Source organism: Candoia aspera, chromosome 1 (assembly GCF_035149785.1).
Source record: "Candoia aspera isolate rCanAsp1 chromosome 1, rCanAsp1.hap2, whole genome shotgun sequence".
In the NCBI taxonomy this organism is placed as follows: domain Eukaryota; kingdom Metazoa; phylum Chordata; class Lepidosauria; order Squamata; family Boidae; genus Candoia; species Candoia aspera.
The window spans coordinates 84,877,942-84,903,689 of record NC_086153.1 but is presented as its reverse complement, the minus strand read 5'-3'; the positions used below and the strand labels follow the sequence as shown (position 1 = coordinate 84,903,689).

At 37.2% G+C, this 25,748-nt stretch overlaps 1 protein-coding gene across 3 annotated transcripts in view; it reads left to right on the top strand.

The window, feature by feature from the left end:
* ESR1 (estrogen receptor 1) overlaps positions 1–25,748 on the top strand; it is a 246,774-nt gene that overhangs the window by 189,627 nt on the left and 31,399 nt on the right. For all 3 annotated transcript variants that reach the window (XM_063308496.1, XM_063308503.1, XM_063308487.1), the window contains exon 6: positions 22,438–22,576. In XM_063308496.1, coding sequence (XP_063164566.1) covers positions 22,438–22,576 — 139 coding nt within the window. The remainder of the gene's footprint in view (positions 1–22,437; positions 22,577–25,748) is intronic.

Below are 25,748 nucleotides of genomic sequence, written 5' to 3'. Positions count from 1 at the left end.
ACTTTATTACTCACTTGGAAGGTATTGAACTAATTTGAATAAAAGATTAAATATTGTATATTGTACATTTTCCCCCTGTAATTCCATCATGCATATTGCCATAAGAAGGATAGATAAATGCATGATGAATAAGAATAAATATGAAAGGGGGGGAACAACAATGCCCCCTTGAGTGAAAAAGAAATATTTAAGATAACACGCAATTTGAATCTCCTCCTGAGATATGCAAGTGTTTAGAATTTCAGTTCTTCTATGTTTTTATGAAAAGATTATACTTCATTAAATAGATACAGATAATTTCACAATTGGGCAAAAAGTGATGTAATAAACTCTAATTAACTACATTAATGGTTTCCTTTTCTTAAAAAAAATAGTAGCTTGATAGAGGAGTATAAAATCATGAGAGAGGAACACAAAATCATGCATGGGATAAGAGTGTGGATGGAGAATTTTTTCCCTCTTATCATGTTAGAATTTGAGGTCATCCACTGAAACTAAATGCAGAGTTCCAAGATAGGCAGAATACAGTAAACCCTAAATTTAATGTACTGTTCTGGGGGTGGGGAGTATCTGTTACATTTGAATATACAGTACAGTATGTCATTTGTGTCAATTTACATCATTTGGATAATTACCTAATTGACGTAAATAGTGTCATTTGCATTTAATCTTGACTTAACAGACATTAGTCCATCAAATGAGAGTGAAGTCCAGGTGAAAATTGTGTCCGTGATATCCAGAGTCCATTAAACTGAGGTCTGTTAAATTAAGGTTTAATGTACTTTTTCACAGAGTGAATTATTATGGAATTGTCTGTCAGCAACTGAGGGAACAGCAGCCAATTTGCATAATTTTAAAAGGGCCTAGCAGATTTACGAACAGCTAGGCTATCAGTGGCTGCTAATACTTCTTCCTGTTTATACCACCTCCTCGCTCACAGGCCACAGCTTTATATGCTGATTGTTAGAAAGCTACAATGCAAAGGGCTTATTTTCATACAGGCCAGTCTTGTGAGCTTCCCAGATGCATCCTTTTGGTCACTGTGTCATCCAGAATAATGGGTAAAATGGGACTAGTTAGACTTTTGAAACTCTATGTTGCTTCCTTATTTATTTTTATTTATTTAATTTATTTAATTTCTATCTCGCCTTTATTATTTTTATAAAAAACTCAAGGTGGCAACCATACCTAATATTTCTTCCTCCTCCTATTTTCCCCACAACAGCAACCCTGTGAGGCGAGTTGGGCTGAGAGAGAGTGGCTGGCCCAAGGTCACCCAGCCGGCTTTCATGCCTAAAGTGGGACTAGAACTCTCAGTCACCTGGTTTCTAGCCCGGTGCCTTAACCACTATTTCAGAGATTCCTATGAGTTTGCCCTGGTTATCTATAACCTGAAGCTTTACTGTACTCAAGAATCTTCTCTGGCTTATTTTCTTTCATTGCCAGCATATTCCTTTCTTTGCTCACTATTTCTTTGCATGACAGAGCATTACCACATTTCTAACTGCTACACTAGATAAATATTCTAGAGCAGTAATGTGAATTTGGTCCTTGAAGGTAGGTAGCGATTGCTTTAAAAGCTAAAGACTTAACTTTTTGTAATATGATTCATCCTGGACTTGATTTAAGTATGCACATTAAACATTGTTTTTTTAAAAATATGCACACTGTATAAAATTTGTGAGAACATCTCCATACATTAATCTTTCCATGTTCCTGGGGGACTGATCTTCTGTCTCCATTTTATTTAGCCATTGCATATTTAAAATGAAGGTCACACTTGAATTATTATCTTTTACCCAGTGACATCTGTCATACTCAGTGACAGAACATTCTATTACACTGTTTCTCAGAAATCATCCTTCTGCCCCCACATTCAAGCAATAGATTAAATGGTGTTTGTTTTGCTCCTTTCTAAATTTGGCTGTGAAGGAACCTAAAAGTCTCATGTTGTCTCCCAAAGATGTTTTTAATTGGAATTTGTATTTTACATGCATCTGATCCTTGAGTTAATGAAAGCCTATTATAGCAATTAGGAGAGAAACAGGGATTTCCACCACCACCCCAGTCACTCTTTGATACCTTTCAAACAGGATTCTTTCAAAAGATCCAATACATAGAAAAATGTCAAGACCCAATAACATGTTATATTAAATGCATGACTGAATTTACATATTTTTGTTTTTAAATTGTGCTAGATGCAGAGCCTTCTGATTTGAATCAGAATCATAGGATGAGTTCATCCTCGTTTCTTTACAGTTTTCCAGTGAAAATCCCCTAAAATAAGTCTCAAGACGAAACTATATTGAGAAACATAGCAGCTTCCAACGTGACACCTCCTGTGCTACCTAGAAATTGCTTAATTTTTTATTACCCCCAAAACAACTGTATAATTGGCAGTGCCAAGAAGAAAGGGACTCCTGTGGGACTGAAAGAGCATAAAGAGAACAAAGTTGTAGAATCACTTGAATGATTGTCTTGACTTGATTGTCACAAGTCTTGCTTTCATATTTGGGAAATAGAAGATTACCCATCATCCTTGTAGGCCATTTGCCAGATCATGGACTCGGCCAAGATTTGGCTATGGTACCACCTAAGCACTAGTGAGCTATAACAATGGACCCAAATGGCCAACATTCAAATCATGAAATGCCACCTGAGTTAGCATTTGTTCATCATGGCATTAAAAGAACAACTCTGATTTGGAGCCAGCCACTCTCTCTCAGCCCAACCTACATCACAAGGTTCTTGTCTGGGGAGCAGGAGGAGGAAGGAGCACTGCATATGCTGCTTTTTGCTCCTGAATAAATGCATGATAAACATATAAATAAATAAGTCTGCTGATAATGATTCTTGGATCTGGGCAGTCATTTAAAGTCAAAGGGGAAAAAGTCAGTTGGAGCCCATATGAGGGGGTAGATGGGAGCTGTCCTTAAACCAACTACGTTTCCTGTGGCTCCAAACTGCTTGTTTGCCTTCGAATCTGAAGCACTGCATAGCTGTACAAATTGTGAAGAATTACTGATTGATTCAATCAGGATTGTATCATTTGCCCAAAGTTTCTTGAAAAAGTTGGACACCTGAAATTCAACAGTTACATGCATTTGTTGTATAGCTTACGATGTGGCCAAGAAACAGATCTCAGAGACATTGTAAGGAGGAAAGTCCTTACAGGTCGTGTTCTGATTTTTTGTCACCATAAATCTTATATAGGGAATTTGTGTTTGTTATGGCCAAAGCTTTTTTCAGGAATCTGCTGCTTATCACCTGGTTCTGACTCTTCAAGAAGGAAATAAAGTCCAAAATAGTCCACTGCAATCCAACTTCAAGAGTTCTTAAGATATAATTCTAAAAACCGTCCACTTGTGAAACATGTGCAGAGCAATCAAAGCATTTTCTTCATGCTATTGCAATTGTTAAATTGCTAAAATTTATTTTGTTCTTCCTTTCGTTCCTCCAATTTTTGAAGTCTGGAAGCTGGGGAGAACAGATCTGTGCAGTTCTCCGCAGAAAATATATATTCCCTTGTACAAAAAAGATTATCCACATTAAAAGAATATTTCTTGTAAAAAGAGTAAATTGGGATACTTTCATAAAGATATTTACACATCATTACATGTCAGTATTTGATTGGCCCAATTCACTTAAATAAACTCTGTACAGATAAAAATTAAGTTAGTCTAATAATGTAGGAATGAAAAGAAGTACAGTACGCTACATCTCTGTTTGTGGATAAATCCACAAACCAGAAGGTTTTTTAAAAATACAAGCTATGTTTCGTTTTCCTTCTTTTTGCTTTATTAATAATACCAACAGATTAATAATGGTACCATTGTACCAGCAATATTTTAAATACTGTTTCAATAGACACCCCATTTATAAGAGGTTTTTCTGCCCAAAGGATTTACTAGCCATTCTTAAACCAGGGTTACAGTTTAAGTTATAAAGGGATATTAAAATGGTTGCAGATGCCTCTGCCAAAGACTAATTCTAGTTTTCAGTGACTTGAACAAATAACCAGGCCATGAACTCTGAAGATATACTTCATTTCTTTGGTATGTTCAGTTTTGTAGATGAAGCACTGTTGTATTTAAGTAAGTGGTAGACAAGTATTTTTTTAAACTGAAGGATCTCATTTCTGCATCTATGTAATATGTTGCCATGCCTGATATGATCACTGATCATTATAGAGAGTAGCACAATAATTACTTTAAAAAACCACTTTATCCATCCATCCATCCATCCATCCATCCATCCATCCATCCATCCATCCATCCATCCATCCATCCATCCATCTATCTATCTATCTATCTATCTATCTATCTATCTATCTATCTATCTATCAATCATATTTCTTCACCGCCCATCTCGTGTTGCAATGACTCTGGGTGGTTGTTATCTTCATTCCTCTAATATTTATCTTCTAAATGAATGTCATTTGCTGAAATTAGGAACCAAATTTTCAATTTCCTAATATAAGAGAATAACACTGGTCTTTATTTTATTTACACATGCAGAATATTTTAAAAGTCGAGAATGACGAGATCTCTCAGACACTTTCTAGTGTGAGAATATAAGTGCCACCCTCTACTATCTGCAGATTTGTCTCTCCCTGAGGAAAGTTAGTGTTTGGCTGTGAATCTAATGTGAACAGAACCCTCAAGTGTTGTTCCCTATGGATTTTGTGTCAGAATTCTGGTCCTTCCCTCCCCGAGGCTGCAGCACTTGTAAGGTTTTCATCCCTGCCATTATAGATACAACTACAACTGTTCCAGATGACAGTTTGTCCACTTGTCATGGCTGCTGGTAAAGCAGCAGCTGTCTACCAAGGATATGCTTACTTTCTGGTGGCATTACTTGCCAGGTCACAACACTGACCTTCAATATACAGTATGTAGCATTTTGTCAAGTTGGTCTATGTCATAATGCCATATTCCTTGGTGCATTCAGTTTGCTACTTCATCTGATTTATATGATTTGTTTTACGCTTCTCCTTCTGCATCATTTCCTGGAATGTCAGTGTGACCAAGCCACCTGGCATAGTGAGATGGACATTTCAGGAATTATGGGGAAAGGAAAAGCCTCTTTGTGGGGGAGTTTGCTCTTGTGGGGAGCATGCAAGGTGTTTCAGAAGTAAGCTCCTTGCAGAGAGAGAATTGCTGTTTTAAAAAACTTTATGCCAACATAAATACAATATGCATTAGAAAGTTCAAGAAAATTTGAAAAGAACCCACAGCCACTTCATATATTTAGAAAAGTACAGCCTCCTTCCAATCTGGTGCATTGTTCTACAGATTTTAAATTTAAATATCCTGCATCAGAAAAGTATCCTACCAAAGCAAAGAATAAATGCAACATATACATTTGGTGATGCATATATCTTTGGAAAGAACCAAGGAGCTGCTGATCCTAGATACTCCACACTGGCTCTTTTCATTCTTCTTTTTCCAGGCCTTCAAGATATTTGTGATCTACGTATGTAGTTTTTTTAAAATAAAAGTTTAAAAATACAAAGATAAAAAACTAATACAAACTAAGAAAAATATAAAAAATGAAAAGCACAGAGAAGAAAAAAGGGGGGAGAAAAAAATACACACACATACACACAGAGTGCATGTGTATATATACAGTGTGTTTGTGTGTGTGTGTGTGTATACACATACATACATACATACAAACTGTATATATAAAAATTCCCTTCTCACCCCTATGGGTGGTATGTGTCTTCCTCAACCTCAGGTCTTCTACCAGAAGCCTGGGTGTTTGAGGGTTCTACACAGTATCTTAGCTATTCCTAGCACTGCACTCTTCGGGACAGAAAGCTCTGATGTTGTTCCTAGGATTTGTTGGAGCCAATCTCCCAGTTTGGGGGTCACAGTCCCAAGTGCCCCTACCACTGCTGGGACCACTTTGGCCTTCACTTTCCACATCTTCTCTAGTTCCTCCTTCAGGCCCTGGTACTTCTCCAGCTTCTCATACTCCTTGTTCCTGATGTTGCTGTCACTTGGCACCACTACATCTATCATCACAGCTGTCTTCTGGTCCTTGTCTACTACCACAGTGTATGGTTGATTGGCCAGTACATTCTTGTCTGTCTGGATCTGGAAGTCCCACAGGATCTTAGCCCTGTCATTCTCCACAACCTTCTGTAGAATCTCCCATCTGGACTTGGGAGGGTCTAGCCCATACACCATGCAGATGTTCCTGTACACAATGCCAGCTACTGGTTGTGTTGTTCAGTGTATGCTGTTCCTGCCTATGAAAAAGAAGAAAGCTATATAAAGAAATAACTTCCCCCTTCATCAATTTCAGTAACTTATCACCTTCTCCAACCAGAGATCTCTTCTTCCCATATCTCATCTCTTATCTATAAACAAATTATAAAGCCTTGTCATTCAATCTTAATCAGCACAAGTTCATTAAGATAAAAATAACAAGATATATATTTTAACCTTAATCAAATAAATCAATTTCATATTCCTTTCCTTTACTTTTAACACAGTAACTTATCATTTTCTCTAAAAATACAAGAAAATTATTCTTCCCATATCTTATCTCTTATCTGTAAACAAATCTTTAAACCCCTATCATTCAACTTAGTCAAGGAAAAACCATTAAGAGGAACCAGAAACAAATTAAAAATCTTGATCTTTAATCCCTTGAAATAGTGTCCCACAAGTTAATTTCTTATCATTTTTGTCTCCTCTCAGAAATGCCTCCACAAGTTTAACACATTCCAGAAATAGCAACATCTATATTTTAACCTAAATCAAATAAGCCAACTTTGTAATCCTTTCCTTCACTTTAACACCATAGATTATCACTTTTTCTGAAATACAAAAAATAAACAAATCATTAAAGCCTTTTCATTCAGTCCTGGTTGAGAAAAACCCATTAAGGGCTACTAGAAAGAACACCATATATATTTTTTCACCTTGATCAAATAAGCCAACTTTATATTCCTTCTTTTTGCTTTTATATTCCTACTTTATGCTTGATGTTTATTCTATTTAAATAGGGTCCCAAAAGCTGATTTCTTTTCATTTTCTCTTTGTCTTTTCTAAGGAACTCCTTCATGAGTATAACACATCTCTTTTGTAAGTCCAGGATAAAAAAGTTGTCCAAGTCTCTCTTCTGATTTATTATTTGTGTATCCATTTTAGTTATTAAAATATCAGCCTGTTTCATTTGTAAGTTCTGTGTAACATCTTTTTCAATATCATTCTTGTATCTTGTCATTTTTAAATCCATATCCAAAACAGCCTGGTTCTCAGTTGCATCCTCTTCTATTGCCTCTTTTAGACCTATTTTTATGATAGCAGGTTCAAAATCTTATTTCCAATCCATCTGGCCCCTTAGTCTATTTAAAACTTTCCAAAATCAATGTTCTAATCACCCTTTTGCTGTTTATTTCAGAGTAATTTTTTAAAAAGTTCTTAAACTTACATGAAACTTCTTTTATTTCTTTTAAGTAATGTTTCAAAAGCTGATTTCTTTTCATTTTCTCTTAATCTTTTCTCAGGAACTCCTTTATAAGTATAACACATCTCTTTTGTAAGTCCAAGAGAAGAAATTTTTCCAAGTCACTCTTCTGAGTTGAAATCCATACATCCAAGTCACTCTTCTGATTTATTATTCGTCTGTCCCTTTCAGCAATTAAAACATCAGTCAGTTTCATTTATAAGTCCTGTATAACATCTTTGTTCATATCACTCTTGTACCCTGTCATTTTTAAATTCATATCCAAGACAGCCTGATTCTCAGTTGTATCCTCTTCTATCTCCTCTTTTAAACCCATTTTATGGTAGCAGACAATCTTAAGAGAAAGTTCTTAGTAGATTGTTGCCCAATATCCTTGAATTTTTCCAGAGTTAAAATATTTTTCTCCATTCTCTATTAGTGGGTCTCCCTTCTCCCTTAATTATAAACTTCAGTTATTTCTGGCTGCCTCTAGTGACCAGCCTTCAAGGTCTCCTCTTATCATGTTTTTCTCTAATCCACAACATTTTCCCATGGAAAGATTTCTTACACTTAGATTCAAAATCTTCATTTATTTTTAACAGGATTTTAAACAACTCACAGGAAAGATTCTTGTAATTAGTTTAAAAATCTTATTTCCAGTCAATCTGGCCCCTTAGTCCATTTGTAACATTCCAAAATTAATGTTCCAATGACCCTTTTGCTGCTTGTATCAAAATTTAAAAAAAAATAAATCTTTCAGTTCTGGTGAAATGAAACCTGCCCTTCTGAAGGTTCTTAATATCCAAAAAGCAGTTAACAAGCCCTTTCCAGAAGTGATTAAGAGAGGAAGTAGGTGAACCCAGTGTCCGTTTGAAGGCGTCAAACTGTGGCTTAGGTGAGATGACTTTCTCCCTGGCTCCTGGAGCTCTGAAACCAGACACCGCTGTTTTACAATCTCCTCACAGGGACCCTCTGTAAGGAGCACTTGTGAGCAATCCTGGTCCTCTAGTTGATCCGGACAGGAGTTTGAGGAGCCGATGCATTTACCGGCTCCTCTTTCTGCACAGCCATCGGTTATGCTCTCTGTGGAGTGTGTCTTCAGTCTGCCATTGCTTGCCCAGAAGCCCTGCACCATAATTTCTCCAGTGGTCTAAGTCTCACAGATGGATGGATGGATGGTATAGAACAGAACAGAACAGAACTGATGAATAAATTCTTTAAAAAGTTTAATATACCCTGGAAAGGAGCTGATAAGGCCAAAAAACCCAGAACTCTCTTTTTGAGGTAAAGAAAACTTTTGGATGCATAATTTAAGTGTGTGCCTCATCTTATACTTAGCCTGTATTTATGGGTAAATAAATCTTACAGCCCAGAAACACACATCAGTCTCCAGTGACCTTCTTCTAAGGAAGCTGAACCCTGGGTCAGTGCTGGCATACCCCCCCCCCCCAAGGTCTGACCCATCAAAAGTGGGGTTCATGTGCATTACAATATTCATTGTATCCCTCTACATTTATCTGTGTCTAAAGTTTGAAATTGATGCTCTGAAATGTACTGCAAATGTACTGATTCTTAATAGGACATGGGAGTATTGAATAAAGGCCTGGGAAAAGGATCATTTTTTGTTCTTTGGGTCCAGTTTCAAATTCCAAAACAGTATCCCTCTGAACACTAATCTGTCTGTTATAAAGCTTCCAATTCCCATGAAGCCCCTAGTAGCAGTTGCTGTCTGCCAGAAGGAGAAGTTCAGTAGCTACTGTCTTTTATGGCTGGTACAGAGTGATAAGATAATGGTAATGGGATGAAGGATCTGTTCAAATATTGTTTTATTACCAACTACAAAAATAAACACAGTGTCTTGTCTGAAACATTTATCTGGCAGGGAAGTGTAGGCAGCCTTGCCTTCTAGTAATCGTATCACTTAATGATGTGATTAAAAACTTGGTCTTCTTGAAATAAACAGCACCTGAGCACTTCTGCAGTCAAATGGAAGGCCAAGGAAGGGGTCAAAGGAGGGGCTGACTGATTGTAGCCCAGGATTCAATCTCATTAACCAAGAAAACTGGAAATAATGCTAGATTTTGAATGGAGATGCTTAGGCATACTATTCTGGGATCAAAATACAAAACAGTGGAACTCTTAACCCACAAAGCACTTGTGAAGCATGAAAGTATGTGAAGGCTGCTAGTCTAGATTGCTTCACAAATATTGGGGTAATTCATACTGAATAGGAACTTTTCAGAAGTGCACAACTTTGAACATAATGAAATGGATAATGGTGGGGGGAAATGTCCATTATTGTATTTCCATCTGTATGACATTTATGTAAACCTGAAATGGGAACTATGGTCTACATGAGTTGGCTCCTATTCAACCAAGCTGGACTGTAAACATCATATGAGGTATTAGTCATATATGTGAGGTTATGATTTCTTTGTGTATGAATGCATATGCATACATCAGAGTTTCTGTGACCAAGAATACAAAACACTGAGGTGGAAAATACATTAAGTAACTATGGCAGGAATGCATTTTTTCATTCCCATAAATCTACATTAGATGCACACGTACATACACACACACATAGACACACTGTGATAACTACTTGTAGGCCTTGCATGGGCCAACTTGAAAATGCCATTATACTTACATATCCATAGCAACATTAGGGAAGGGAGAAAAAAAATGATGTTCCCTTTTGAGGTCCTTTGATTGCTCCAAAGTAAGTCAAGTTCTACTGATCAATCAAAAAATCAGCCACCCAACAAATGTCCTCAATGCATCAGAACCAAGTCCAGCAAATAATAATGCTGTAATAATAGCCAGAATCAACAATCAGTGGCTCCAGTCAGAAACAATAGCCTCCTTATTACAAGTTAAAAGGGGGAAATGTCTTCCCCAGAATCATCTAGTTGGTAACTGGGAGGCCATAATTTTGAATTAGGCCTTTGGCTTGATCCAGCACAACTCTTCTTACATTGTTCTTGCATTTCTGTGAAGTTGCATAACTTTGGGGCTACCACAGCTGCAAAACTAGAGGCAGCCACAGATGGCAATTAAAAAACAAAACAAAACCCAAAGAAATCTAACTTTTGTTACCATCTAGTAGTTGTTCAGATTTTTGCAGTCCAGATCTGGTAACACTATCTTCACAGTTCAGTAGTTTCTAGAGATAGAAATAATTATGTAAATGGGTGTATGTGAAATTATGAATAAAAGGTTAAACTGGCTACACCCCATGGTAGGATCTAGATCAGAGGAGAGAATATGTCATGAGTGATGAGAGAAATCATGTATTCCAAGCCTATATTATGTAAGTAACGTAACTTGGATTTTGCTCCTTTAACTCCGGTTGACAATGCCAGTTTATTTTGACAATAAAATGGAAGGGGAAGTCAATTTGAGCAACCATAAGAGAAAATCCTGTTGCTCTAGTTCATAACGCATATATATGGGGGGGGGGGGTTTGTATGCGTGTGTACCTTTGAGTCACTGTTGACTCCTGGTGACTGCCTGGACAAGTCTCTGCAGTTTTCTTGGCAAGATTTTTGGAAGTGGTTTACCACTGCTTCCTTCCTAGGTTTGAGAGGGAGTGATTGGCTCAAGCTGGTTTCATGTCAAAGGCAGGACTAGAACTCACGGTCTCCCAGTTTCTAGCCTGGTGCCTTAACCACTACACCAAATGGGCTCTCATATACAATAAATGGTTGTAATTAAGGAGCTTTTTTCTGCTGTGGCGATATTGTCTGGCTTGGGTCTCTCTGCCCTTTCAAGAGGAACAGTTGTTACTACTACAATTAAAAACTAAAAATAAATAATGTTGTACAATTATAAAAGTTACCGAAAGCAACTATATATCGCCTTAAATGTGGCTTATGTCCCTGTAAAAGATGCTGCTCCCTTTGCGCCTTTATATTTAACTGCCCTGATTAAATAAGCAGCCGTTGCATTATAATATGTGATTATAGAACTGGGAATTTCAGCTGAAGGCATAATTTTGACCAGTTTAGATACAATGTTTGTCATGGCCTTTAAAATAGAAGACTGAATGCAAAGTTGACAATTTTATGGCCATCTCTATAATTATAATTGTAAATATTACCTCCAATTTTCCTCTAAAAGGTTTTTTTCTGACTTTTATATCGTATAGCCCATACTAGCAAATGTAAAATGACCTTTTAAAATAATTAACACCAGATGTTGGTATCTTGGACCATGACCCTAATGCAGGCTACAAAATAATTAGACTTAAAGGACCCAATTCTCCAAGCACAGATTTGTTTTGTGATAAACAGGAATGGGCCCAAAATATAAACACATTACCACATTCTTTAAGGATATAATTTCTTTCTTAATTTTAAGAAAGGTGATGAGTTCTGGAGCTTGCAATTTGTAACAGATTCACTATTCTTCCTCCAACACTCACAGATGACATTTTTGCACACACACGTACCAATACTTTAAAAAGAAGACTATTTATGTACAACATAAAGATATTGTATTATTACATCTACCAGAACTCAGACATTCTGGATGATTGCTAGATGGCAACTAGAAGATAGTGTTTTCTGTAATTCTTTGCTGCCATCTAAATAATCACCTGGAGTTTTGTAGTTGAGATATGGTAGCTCTAATTTTAGTGGAAATTGTCTTCCACAATTTTCTGGAAGCAAAATATTAATGCCTTGAACATAGTGGAAAACTCATATAGGATCCTAAACTTTCCTTTATCATTTTACAATTTACAACATAGATGATGTAGGCTCATATATAACATATAAAAATTAGAAATGCATACAGACACAGATGCAGTCAAGACACAGAGGAGGAAAGTATATATCTTGTCTCCCTACTAGATAAGGACCAGAAGACACTGGTGGTGATAGATGTAGTGGTGCCAAGTGATAGCAACTTCAAGAAGAAGGAGAATGAGAAGCTGGAGAACTACCAGGGCCTGAAAAAGGAACTAGAGAGGATGTGGAAAGTGAAGGCCAAAGTGGTCCCAGTGGTGGTAGGAGCCCTTGGGGCTGTGATTCCCAAGCTGGGAGAGTGGCTCCAACAGATCCCAGGAACAACATCAGAGCTCTCTGTCCAGAAGAGGGCAGTGCTAGGAACAGCTAAGATACTGCACAGAACCCTCAAACTCCCAGGCCTCTGGTAGAGGACCTGAGGTTGAGGAAGACACATACCACCCATAGGGGTGAGAAGGGAATTTTTTCTATACACACACAACAGACACACACACACAATCAGGCCCAAGTAATTTTGCTGTCTAAACTAGGAGAGCAAATCTTAATTAGATGGTCTTAGGCCACTCATAACCTTTCAGCCTAGCCCACCTCAGTGGGATATAATGAGGATGAAACTGGGGAGGTATAGGCTTTCTACAAGGAAAAGCAAAATATTGATGCATAAAATAAAGTAAAAGTATGGGATATATATTTTTATATAATTCCATTATACAATATCTTAAAGAGTTTAAAGTAGGCCTTCTTAGCACATAAAATACTGTAGTCAGCTGCATGGACTGCATAATGGATGTGGAACTATGCAGTATGGATGTGCAAGAGAAACAAGATACATCCAAAATCCTATAAAGAGTTGTGAGAGAACTAATTCCAGAAGATGGCACTCACATTTGTAACTAACTCAGGCAAATAAATGAATAAATAAATCAAACTTATATGAACACTCACTTGCTTCATGTTGGCCCCTTCACATGTTAAGCAAAGTCTGAACTAGCCCTCTTTCTCACATTCTTTTTCCTTTCAGGTTGCCTTTTATTGCCGTAGTACTAGCACTTGCAGGTTTCCAAAATCCTTTCCTTTCTTTCCAGTTACAGGGTTGATTGCCTTCTTTTAAATAATACTCCCATGCTAGTTGCCTAAGAATTTGTATATAATCTACTAGAAAAAGTTGTATGATCTCCTCGGAAATGAGTTATTGGACCTGATATAAAACATCAGCTCTTCCATCTGTGGAAACTTCAGAGAAGTGGTTTTGAAGAATAAATGAACAGATAAAAGTTCAGTTTTGAAAGAATGGAAAAGAGGAGGGAGAGAACACTCGCTGAGGAGTAAGATTATTTCAGATATTGTTCTAAACTCCGATTGAGGAAATCTAACATGACATGTGAGTTGACAAATTTGAATGAGAAAAGATGGCTTCAGAGGTGTCCCTCAGGTATGGTGAAAAAAGCAAGATGGTGTCCACGACGGTGTGATTAAAGGCCTGCCCATTTTTTATTAGGGTCATCTGTGCGATGCACATAAAAAAAAAGAAGGAGCTTTAAGTGCATCGGGTTGCCGCCATCTTGATGCATTTGACCATACCTGAGGGACACCCCAGGATAGCTTCAATAACTGGAGATTGAATATAATCTGTGCTTTTGTGTGATGTAGGGGAAACCAATTGCCTCGGTTTTTGACCAGCTGCAGTTTTTCTTCCTGCTTTGATTCCTATTCGAGATTTAAACTAAATAATTAGGCAGGTGCCATGCAACCCATAGTAATGTTTGCTTTTCTTTTGTACTGCAAAAGACAACTCATAGAGTTTTGTCTTTTTTTTATTCTTTTCTATAAAGGGAGAGTAAAATATCATGGGGATGAAAAGCTTTGCATTTGCTGATAGCATCAAGCCATATATCTCATTTTTTCCGCTTGTGCTGTTCAGAAAATAATATACACACAGTAAAACTGTCAACAATACTTTTATCTCTTGAACAACCCACAGCTGGCTTACGCTTAGTCCATGATGTTACTCAGAAGAGGAAAGATTTAGCCAAGAAATCTTTCTGTGTCTTGTATATACAGGCGAAGCTTCATTTGTCATTTCGACAAAGTGATTTCCACAGCCAAAGCATCCAACTGATGTTGCAGTGGCACACCAGCCCCAATTTTTTGCAGTGGGAAAGGATGCACAAGATGCAACAATTGAAGCACTGGTTGGACATTTGATGTCCCCATAGGTATGAATGGTTACTACTGTTCTTTCTGTTGTGGCCAAAGGTAGTTGCATAGGCAAACCAGCAATGCCAATAATACGCAGAGAGTTGGCCACAGTATATTTGGCCACAACAGAAAGAACTTCTGAAAGCTAAATCTTGTGGAGAAGGCAGTCACTTAATGTAGTCCACAAGAGGGCACATGCTCTTTGTTGGTTGATGCAGCCATTTCTGTACATTTGGTGGAATTACTTGAGAAAAGCTTGCACTGAAGGGAATACACGTTTGGAAAAAGGCAGCAGTTATGCCATCTGGTGTTCCCCCTGCAGGGTGGTGGACTTGATTATGTTCTTGGTGGTCTGGAACATAAATTGGAAAGGTAGCCATCCAAAAGTTTGTCATTTCAGTTTAGAATGAAAGAAGTACAGTTGTACAGCAAAGTGGATGACTGGAGTGGATTGTCGCTGCCAATGTAGCAGTTACTGGTGCAACCTTGCCTGCATATGAAAATAGATTAAATAGTCATGGTCCTAGTCAGAGGAATGATGTTGTGGTGCTTTTTCAATGTCTAGGTTTCACTTTAAAGAATTCTGTCATCCTTTTCCTTGTGAAGCTATAAGGAATAATGCAGTTCATCTGCTCCTCCTTCCGCCCCCCTCCCCATCACTCACTGAATAACACAAATGAACTCCCATACAGAGTCACAGACACTGTTGATCAGTCTAGTTTCTCTGGGGATCTTAATGCTAAGTGGTCCAATTTTCTTTTCCCTCTGAAATTAGAACACATCCTTTGCAATGATTTCAAAGTTGGACTGCCACATTTGAAAACAAGGAGAGCACTCTGATAGTCCATTTATTTTAATTCTTGCTATTCTATCCTTACATTTGATTTTGCAATTTAGGCAATTTTGGAAGATCTCTGTAATTTTATTTATAATCTAGTCTAGTGTATTGGTGGAAAAAATCTGTACTTTAATTCTTGATGGTAAGAAACATGTTACTTTATGGTGAAAGGTAGCCTTCTTCAGTCTGATGCCTTCCAGATATGTTACTTCAATTTATTTTGGATATGCTGGCTGGGAAGGGAGTTGAAATTCAGTACATCTGGTGAGCATCAATATGAATAAAATGGCTTGTTTTGTTTTGGTAGCATTCTTCTTACAGAATTTAAGAGGGGGTGAAAAGAAGAACTTTTTTTCTTCTTTAGGTTGATTCCATACTACCAATTTTCCCCAGCAGCTCCAAGATCTTGAAGCCAAAGGGGCACCACATAACTGATGTAGGTTCTTTAGCAACTTGATACTGGTTCCAATCCATGCTGTCTACTGTCAGCTACAGTCACTCAAAGAAAGTGTTGGTGATGTTGCTGAGATGGATAAACCAACTTTGATTAGAGAAAAGACACTATCTACATTTTTTGGTGACTAGAAACCTCCTATGGACTTTCTATGTAAAAATGAAAAAAAATGAACTTGTAATTTATGGTTTTAATGATTAGACAGGATAGATTATAGAAAGAAGAGTAGTATAATGTAACTTTATAGAGAGAGGTTAAAATATAATTGTACTTATAATTGCTGTGAAGAATATCAGAAGGCACTGCTTTGTATCTTTTTTGCTTTCTTTGCTTTCTATTTTTTCTTTAACTTTTTTCTCTTTTGCTTTCTCTTTGCTTGCTTGCTTTTTCTCTTTTCTTCTTTATATTAGTTCACATTGTTTTTATCTTCTTTTTTAAAAAGTTTTAATAAAAATTATATATAAAAAGGAAGTGTTGGTGATAGAAGAAGATCTTGGGTTAGGGAGAGAAGCTATCATTGCAAGTAATTATACTTCCTATATAATGGAAATTGATGTTGTCTCACCTACCTGTACCCAAGGGAGGGGAAAAACCTTTCTTTGGGGAAGGCAGTAGCAAACTTAGAAAACTTCCTTATATGTAGGAGAGCCCCACAACTTAGAGAAGATACTTCTGTCATCTTCTCTAACCTTTGCAGGCTATGATTTATTTTGGTTGAGCAATTGGTGCTTGTGCATTGGTCAAGGCAAGTGGTAACTGCTTACTTCCTGGACCACCTTAGCTGATATTTTCTAAATATGATGTATGGCAGAGTTATCCTTTTCATAGCTTCTGTTGGTTGGGTTGTAGTGGGTTGAGTGGTCAGGCACTTTTTGGTAAAGTTGGGGGGGTACCCAAAGATTAACACTAGGATTAACACCAGATGAACAATCAAACAGCACAATATACCCTAATCAAGGAATTATTAACTCAGTCAATCAACCAAGCAGCGAACAACAGCCCCATCAAGGAACTCCCAAGAAGAGAACAACACCTCCACCAACACAAGCTGGACAAACCACAGTATATAATCTGAGAGCAAGGCCCACTCCCTCTTCACACTGAAGACGTTGCCTAGTCTGGCAATAAAATGTCTGCAAGAAAACAACAAGGCCCAGAGAGCCCCAAGGACTCCACAGTTTAACCCTGAGCTACAAATATTCACTTCACTTGGTACAGAGCAGGTTATCAAGCTACAACTGGAACTCATTTCATCAGCTATACAAGCATTAGCTTAAGTTTCAGATATCCACAACATCAATAAAGTTTTCAGTTTTGTTCTATATCTAGATTAGTGTTTCTCAATGTTGGCAGCTTTAAGATGCATGGACTTCAACTCCCAGAATTCCACAGACAGCAGGCTGGCTGACGAATTCTGGGAGTTGAAGTCCATGCATCTTAAATCTACCAAGGTTGAGAAACACCAATCTAGAGCAAGAAAAAAAAAGTTATTTTAAATAACAGCACTGATTCATATTCATGCCTCGTTTGCAACTCAGTAGTCAAACTGGAAAAGTCATCTCGCATGTGCTATTAATTTATTACCTTCATTTCTTTCCTTTTCCTTTTTTTTTGTTTGCTTTAATTAAAATATCATTGTAGCATCTTCATATGTATTAACCATACCTAATGATTTCCTATATAAATCTAATCCTTTCCAAACTTTTGGGTTTTTCTTTTTCATTGTAACCTTTCTAATGTTTTCATTTTTAAATATGACTATTTCTCCTTTGTCCTATTCTTCTTTCCCGATATATAAATTATAATCATATGTATCTTGTAGATTATAAAAGCTTCAAACATCACAATGCTTTCAATCACTGTTTGAAGATTTGGATAAAGAGCCTAACAATGGAATAGATTTACTTAGGCCACCTCAAGATGAACTCAGTCCTCTGCTAAAGTCCCCTTCTAAGATAACGTAATTAAAGAGATCAGAAGCTTGATTTAAAAAGCAATTTGCTTGAAGCATGAGGGGGTGAGGGAAGCTAATCAAAGTTAATTTTCCTTCTACAAAAATAATGTATCTTTCAACAGAGTAATCAATTTCTTCTACTGCAATAAATTAGAACTACACATACATATTTCCGTCCTTTTGAAACAGAGCACAAGAGTCATCTGTGGCACACAGAAACATGGAGGTGCTTTTAAATATTGCTCATGTAGGGTAATTAAACCCACCAAATATTTTTTAATATCTTTCATGAATGCTACTAATTTGATAATAGATACTCACTTTTTATACTACTGGATATATTCATTATTTTGTAAAATCATTACAAAATAATTTCACTGATATTAATCTGAATTCAAAATTCAGTGACTACATGCTACTTGATTTATTATGGCTCCTTGACTGAAGAGTTTGTTGTTGTATAGTTGCTTTCACGATGTGTGAGGAATCATTTAATCTGTGGAGTCTTTAATCTGTGGGTTACTTAAGATGTTTTGAAGAGTTTTAGTCAGTTTATGTGCTACGGTGATTCCACATGGTTGTAACAGTCTGTTGGTAGTTTCTGAGATGTTTCTGATATATGGCAGTGTTATCCTTTTCATAGCTTCTGTTGGTTGGGTTGTAGTGGGTTGACTGGTCAGGCACTTTTTGATAAAGTTGACAAGCCCACTCCCTTTTCACCCTGAAGATGTTTCCTAGTCTGGCAATGAAACGTCTGCAAGAAAACAACAAAGCTCAGAGAGCACCAAGGACTCCACAGTTCAACCCTGAGCTACAAATATTCACTTTGATTGGTATCATTTAATCTGTGTGTGGAATTTCAATAATGTTTTTGAAATTCATAGACTGTGTGGACCATAACAAATTGTAGCAAGTTCTTAGTGGTATGGGGATACCAAGTCATCTTGTCTGCCTCCTGAAGAATCTGTATAACGACCAAGTAGCAACAGTAAGAACAGACCATGGAACAACGGACTGGTTTAAGATTGGGAAAGGAGTACGGCAGGGCTGTATCCTCTCATCCTACCTGTTCAACTTGTACGCAGAACACATCATGCGACATGCTGGGCTTGAGGAATCCAAGGCTGGAGTTAAAATCGCTGGAAGAAACATTAACAATCTCAGATATGCAGATGATACCACTTTGATGGCTGAAAGTGAAGAGGAACTGAGGAGCCTTGTGATGAAGGTGAAAGAAGAAAGTGCAAAAGCTGGCTTGCAGCTAAACCTCAAAAAAACCAAGATTATGGCAACCAGCTTGATTGATAACTGGCAAATAGAGGGAGAAAATGTAGAAGCAGTGAAAGACTTTGTATTTCTAGGTGCGAAGATTACTGTAGATGCTGACTGCAGTCAGGAAATCAGAAGACGTTTAATCCTTGGGAGAAGAGCAATGACAAATCTCAATAAAATAGTTAAGAGCAGAGACATCACACTGACAACAAAGGTCCACATAGTTAAAGCAATGGTATTCCCAGTAGTAACATATGGCTGCGAGAGCTGGACCATAAGGAAGGCTGAGCGAAGGAAGATCGATGCTTTTGAACTGTGGTGTTGGAGGAAAATTCTGAGAGTGCCTTGGACTGCAAGAAGATCAAACCAGTCCATCCTCCAGGAAATAAAGCCAGACTGCTCACTTGAGGGAACGATATTCAAGGCAAAACTGAAATACTTTGGCCACATAATGAGAAGACAGGACACCCTGGAGAAGATGCTGATGCTAGGGAGAGTGGAGGGCAAAAGGAAGAGGGGCCGACCAAGGGCAAGGTGGATGGATGATATTCTAGAGGTGACGGACTCATTCCTGGGGGAGCTGGGGGTGTTGACGACCAACAGGAAGCTCTGGCGTGGGCTGGTCCATGAAGTCACGAAGAGTCGGAAGCGACTGAATGAATAAACAACAAGAGTTCATCTGCTGTTTTCATTATTTTGTGTTATTTACAACTCTTTCTTATTCACTCTCTCCTCATCATTCAGAAGAACTTCGATCATGTATGCTTAGCACCATATTACTTTATTTACAACCACTCAAAAAACCTACTCTATGTAGTTTTCTGCCACGCCACCACACCTGCAGCAATTCAGGACAAATATGTGGATCACCCATCCTGGGGTGGGGATATAGTAAGATATTTCATTTTGTTTTGGAGTTTTGTTCATTTATGACTTAAACTGGCTAAGATGTGATCCAGTCTTATATGTGATCCAGCACTGGCTGATATCTTTTGTAAGCTAAGGATGCCTGAATAGAAATGCAAAAATATGGACAATCCCATGAGAGAGATGCTAGGGGTACCAGAATAAATTCTCAGATTAAATACATTGTGAGTATATTCCAATTGCATTTAAGTATATGTTTCAAAGGATTGAGAAATGAACAGGCACCAACGTATCTGATGCCTCAAATTTTAACCAGTAATTCTTCTGCTTTACCATTAACTAATCTGTAGGTTTTGAATAATTAGATATTAGTCTCCTCAAATGGTTGCTATTTCTCATACTCTTGATAATGTTAGTACTCTCCACATATTGTATTAGGAAACTTTATTTCAAAAAAATGAATACCTGTATTTATATCTATATATACCAGAATGGATAGATGAGTTGAAACAGTGTTTCAACATGATGTTTCCTGGCTTCAATAATCAACTCTGCAATTTATCTTTCAGCTCCAACAGAAGAAGGAACAGTTCCTAGCCCCAAGCAGAATGCTTTGTTCCCAGGTCCAGGAAGAAGACATACAGTTCCCAGATCTAATCAGAGCATCTTGTTTCTAGTTCTAAGCAATCAATTGTATTACTTAGAGTCTTAGCAATCAATTGCACAACTACCAGCTCTGAGCAATCAATTGCAAGTGTCCTATTAAACTTCTAATTAGCATAATATTCAAGTATCAACTATAGTAGAAATCTATGCTAGACTTAGATATAGGAGGTACTGTTGAATTGGTTACATGCTAATTTACATCCGGTCTACCCTTAATGTTTTGTTTTATTATCAAATAATATAAGGATGGACTAATTAGTTTCTCACATTAAATAAGTTAGTTCTTTCAAACAAACATGCACAGACCAAAGTTCAGTGCTTCACCCATGTATGTAAATGTGAGGATTGGTCATAAAGTTATTTTTTCATTGCTGTCATAACTGCAAATGGTTGCTAAACAAGGCAGTCGCTAAACAAGGACTACCTGTACAACAATTCTACCTCTGTGTAGAATTAGCCTTTCTGGGAAAATAGAGCAGTGATCAAAATAGTCCAACTTCTGCTCAAGACAGGAAGTAAATACATCTGTATTCTAACTGGATATCCTTGTGGAGATGTGGGGAGACTACTGTTGGAAAGGATACTCTCCTTTAAGCAAAACAGCTCCATAAATATGGATGAAATGTTGGTTGGCTGAGGCCAAAAAATCTGAGAATTTGATGAGAGAATGAATCTGAAAAAGCATCTGGAAAAAAGGTATCTTTAAAAAGAGAAGGGATAAAGATAGATATAGATGATAGATATAGATATACGGTAGATATAGATATGTCATTTTTAGGTTTATGTTAAGGAGCTACTTTTATACTGCATTCAGGGATAGATCTGAGACTTTAATGCAGCAGGAAAATCAAAAGTTGTTATGCAGTGGGGAAATATGTCCAACATATAATCCCCAAGTTTCCTCTTTAAGGACAGAATATGCTCAGTGGACATGGTGAATATTTTGTTGCAGTCACCACTATCTTGGTACTAATAATGCAATCTTAAAATGGACTAACCTCAAAATCAAAAGTAACTCATGATTACTTTGAAAAACCTATAGACACAGTTCATATCTTCTCCTATTTTTGAAGTCCAGAGTGTACTCTGTTGATCATCAAGATGTGTCCTCAGCCACTGCCGTTACTTAAATAGAAATCCGGGACTAGAAACAAATTGACATGCAGCAAATTTTCCACAAATTTCCTCAAGTATTCTTTGGAAGTGCATGAAGTTGATTAGCAAACATAAGGGTAAAACAAGAAGAAGCTGTCCAGAAAAGTTGGTCTTTCAGTGAGGTTCTCTGTACTCCTAGACAAACATCAGTGCTTTCTTCATAATGTAAAGGGTTGGGAGGTGGGGAGAAAGAATCACTTTTTAAAAAATCATATTTTTTTCCTAGCTGAAAAATAAGTTCTGACTGTCTAATAATAATGTCATAAATTTATAAAGCCCATATTGTATATGAATGTGTGCACATGCATACCAATATAATTCCAAATAGGGTAATTTGCTATTCTTGGGTGTTTGAATCAGCATAGATTCCAAATATATGGTTTAAGACATTGGAGTGGTAATTGCAAAACACTATAGTTCTAAAATGTAGGAGGATGATTATTTCACTACACATCTTATTTAGGACCCCATTGTGAAAAACAGGAATTTGCCTTATAATGTTTACATCATAACATTTTTTTCCCATACTTTTGTAAAGCACAGAAAAGCAACAACTTGTCAACTTACCAGTCTTTTCTTCATATAACTTTACCATTCTAGAGCAGACTAAAAAAATTTATCTCAGTTAGTGCACAAGACTGTGTAGCTCTTATTTGCAGCTCCCTGATTCAATTCACTACATCAGAGTGGTTTTCGTTTTGATTCATGAACCTCCTGGGACTGAAAGAGTCAACCAAAGCTCTGGAGTTTTGCAGAGACCTCCTAATTCACATAAATGGTTCTCTTTACTGAATAAATTCTGCTTTTCCATTTCTTTTAGGTTTTGTGGACTTAACACTCCATGATCAAGTCCATCTACTAGAATGTGCCTGGTTAGAGATATTGATGATTGGCCTAGTGTGGAGATCTGTGGAGCATCCAGGAAAGCTGCTGTTTGCCCCAAACTTGTTATTGGACAGGTTAGTCTACAATTTGGTGATGTTATTGTTGTTGATGTTGCTGTTTCTGTTAACAATTAAAATAAATGCCATCTGTTAACAAGATAATTGCAATCATTCTGACCTTCAATCCACTGTGCCACTGATGAGATCCTATAGCCAAAAGGAAAGAAGGGTTATTTTAATAAAAATCACTTGCTAAAATATGTAATCTGTGTATTTACATGACAAAGACTAGAGCTAGCTTGCTGTGTGTGCTAACTTATCTGGAATGCTAATTTTTTAATATATTCAGTGCATGTTGTTATATATCCCAGTATGTTTTGTTCCATCTTGGACACAGAGGATTAAGGTTTAGCTTCAGGCATCTTGTGCTTTCCAACCAATTCACTATCATAGTGACTGGGTGGTGTACTATATATCTGTTTATCTTTGTGTATGCATGTGTGTCTGTTACATATATTTACATACACACACACACATTTTTACCCCCTTCCTGCTGCAGTGCTAGAGGAGAGATATTAAAAAATCTCCTGTCTAGAACTGTTGTGCCCTGTGAGGATGGGGATGTTGAAGCAACTGAGTATGTGCTACTGGTTTGTAAATATTATATAGCCATGTAGAAAGTACCTCTATCACACAAGTGGACTTGTGTGGAAAGTACCTCTATCACACAAGAGGACAACATTCCCCCCCCCCCCAACGACTGGATTTTTTCCTGGGCCTCCTAAACGCCTTTGTAATAACTTTTTTGGAACAGTTATTTGCTTCTTACAGGCATGCTTTCGTTTTGTGGTGGGGTTTTTAGATTCACTTTTTAATGAACTGATATTTTCCTTTTTTATGCATTACCTAGTATATTTTATATAGAATAATTTTATAATACTTCTAGTTTTATTTTGATTCTATCCATTTTATCTTTATATTTATTTAGTATATTTCTGTGGAGGTTGTAAGCTGCCCATAGCCTGTTGGAATGGGCAGCTAAAATAAATTTTAATAATAATAATAATAATAATAATAATAATAATCAGGATTAGTTTTCCTATTATATATTCTCATAGCTTTGACTTGTTACTATTTTGGTTATTAGCACTGACTGTGGCAGTTTTCAACTATACCCTAACTGGTTTTGTATGTTTTCCCCTCTTCATCACGTGACTTTTGAAAAACTTTTGACATTCTATTGTTCTGTTCTGGTCTTTGGCCATAATAAAGTTGAAGTTTCAAGCTTCATACACACATTGCAGTAGCAGTCTTAAACTCAGTGTGCCTAGGCATATGACATTAAAGAAGCGGGAAATAGACCAAAACAGCTTTGATGTTGTGACTCTTAAACTGTAGGAACACTAGTACTGATGCTGGAAAAAACTTAGCTGATCTGTCTGGTTAACCATTTACTCTCTGGTTAAGTCTTCCAAGACAGTTTACTACCAATATTAAAAGACACAAAGTTTGAGTTTATATGGTATAAAGGAAATTTATAGCCTACCAGCTAAGGAATTCAATATCATTCATAAAACATACAAATAATAAACATAAAATAATTCAAAACTATAAAAACTCCAATCAAAATAGTTAAGAAAATGTGGTTCCCAAGTCTTAAAGACTAATATTGTTAAAAATGTTATTTCCAAGAAGAAACCACTCCAGAGGTCGAGAGCAGCTAAGGAGAAGATTCAAAGCTCAGAGAAAATTTCTTCCTGGTGTGCTGCTCGGAGCAAAGGTAGAATTTTGACTAGGAATTGCAGCAATGATACATTGCTTGTTACATATTTTAAAGCCATTTCTCTGTTTATCTTTCCTGTACTTGAAAGCTTAGCAACAAGAAATGTTGTCTCCCATGCTTTTTCTCTTTTGACAATGTCTTTTTCTTTTCACTACTCCAAATTATCTAAATTATGAGTTAACAGCCATTATTCTATTCTGTGGAAGTTTTTGAAAAATTCCAACCCAGAAATTATTATAGAAAATACTGCCCAATAGTCTTAATGTTATCCATCGAGCATTGAAAAAAATGTTTTTGTGTGGATGCCTAAAAGGAAAGTGCAAACGGCTGTCTGTCTGTCAGCCATCTTGTTATGGAAATATGGGATTTGTTCTTGAACTTCACTTGGCAATATTTGACATGTTGAAAACACCACCCGCTCTATCCCAGCAGGCTTGGTGAAAAGAATAGCCAGTTGCAAGAATATTTATAAGATGTTAGAAAAGTTACAGCACAAACTATTATTGCCCTGAGACTTTAAAATTCCTTCTTCTGTGAGACCTGCTTAGCCTTTCTTTTTGCTCGGGGTTGGTTAGCAAAGAGATGGAGGTCGAGTCAGAGTTTTTACTGCAAACTGATTGGGTTAAATAACATACATACCTGTCCTAACAAGCAGGAACCACGCCGAGACAAGGAATAGGGCTCTAGTGTTTTATTACTGCTACAGTAGACAGAAAATCCTAACAAACTGAAGAAGCGTGAGAAAACCCATACAGATAAACCCCAAAAGTCAAGGCGGGTCTGCTCTGAGTTTCTTTGAAGGACAGTTCAAAGCCTCTAAACTACGCATGCATTTCCCCCCCTGGATAGGGGCCCCCTCCTGCTCACCACCCGTGCTCATGACAGTAGCTATATCTAAATCTGAACTGCTGTCAGCCCTTCATGGTAGACCAGACTAGGAAACCAAAGGCATGAATACTTTTATTATAGGGTTACAGTAACAGCATCTTGCAAGTCTGAATGCACCTTCCTCCTCCCTGCCTTTATCTTTAAGAAAACTAGGGAGGGTCTAGTCTGAGACATTTTTTCTCAAATTACATTTCTGCTTTGGGCTCAAATTTCTTTTATCTGGCCATTGTCTTCCTCCTGTTCCTCAAGGTTATTCCTTCTTCCCCTCACAACTGCCAAGATGTATATGGATAATAATAAGGGAGTCACTTCCCATTAAGGGCAGGACGGCGACCATACTGTGGAGATCCAAAGAGTTAGGGTTAGGGTTAGGGTTAGGGTGAAAGAGCCTCTAAAATCAGTTCTTCCCCAGAATTACCTGTTGATAACATAGTCATCCACATGACACCCCAAGAATACTCAAAGGTCCTTGATGGTTGCTATAGAATAATATCTGATAACTTCAAAGTGGACTGTAGCTTGTGAAAATTTGTGCTATAATAAATTTGCTAGTCTTTAACAGGACAGTCAACACTA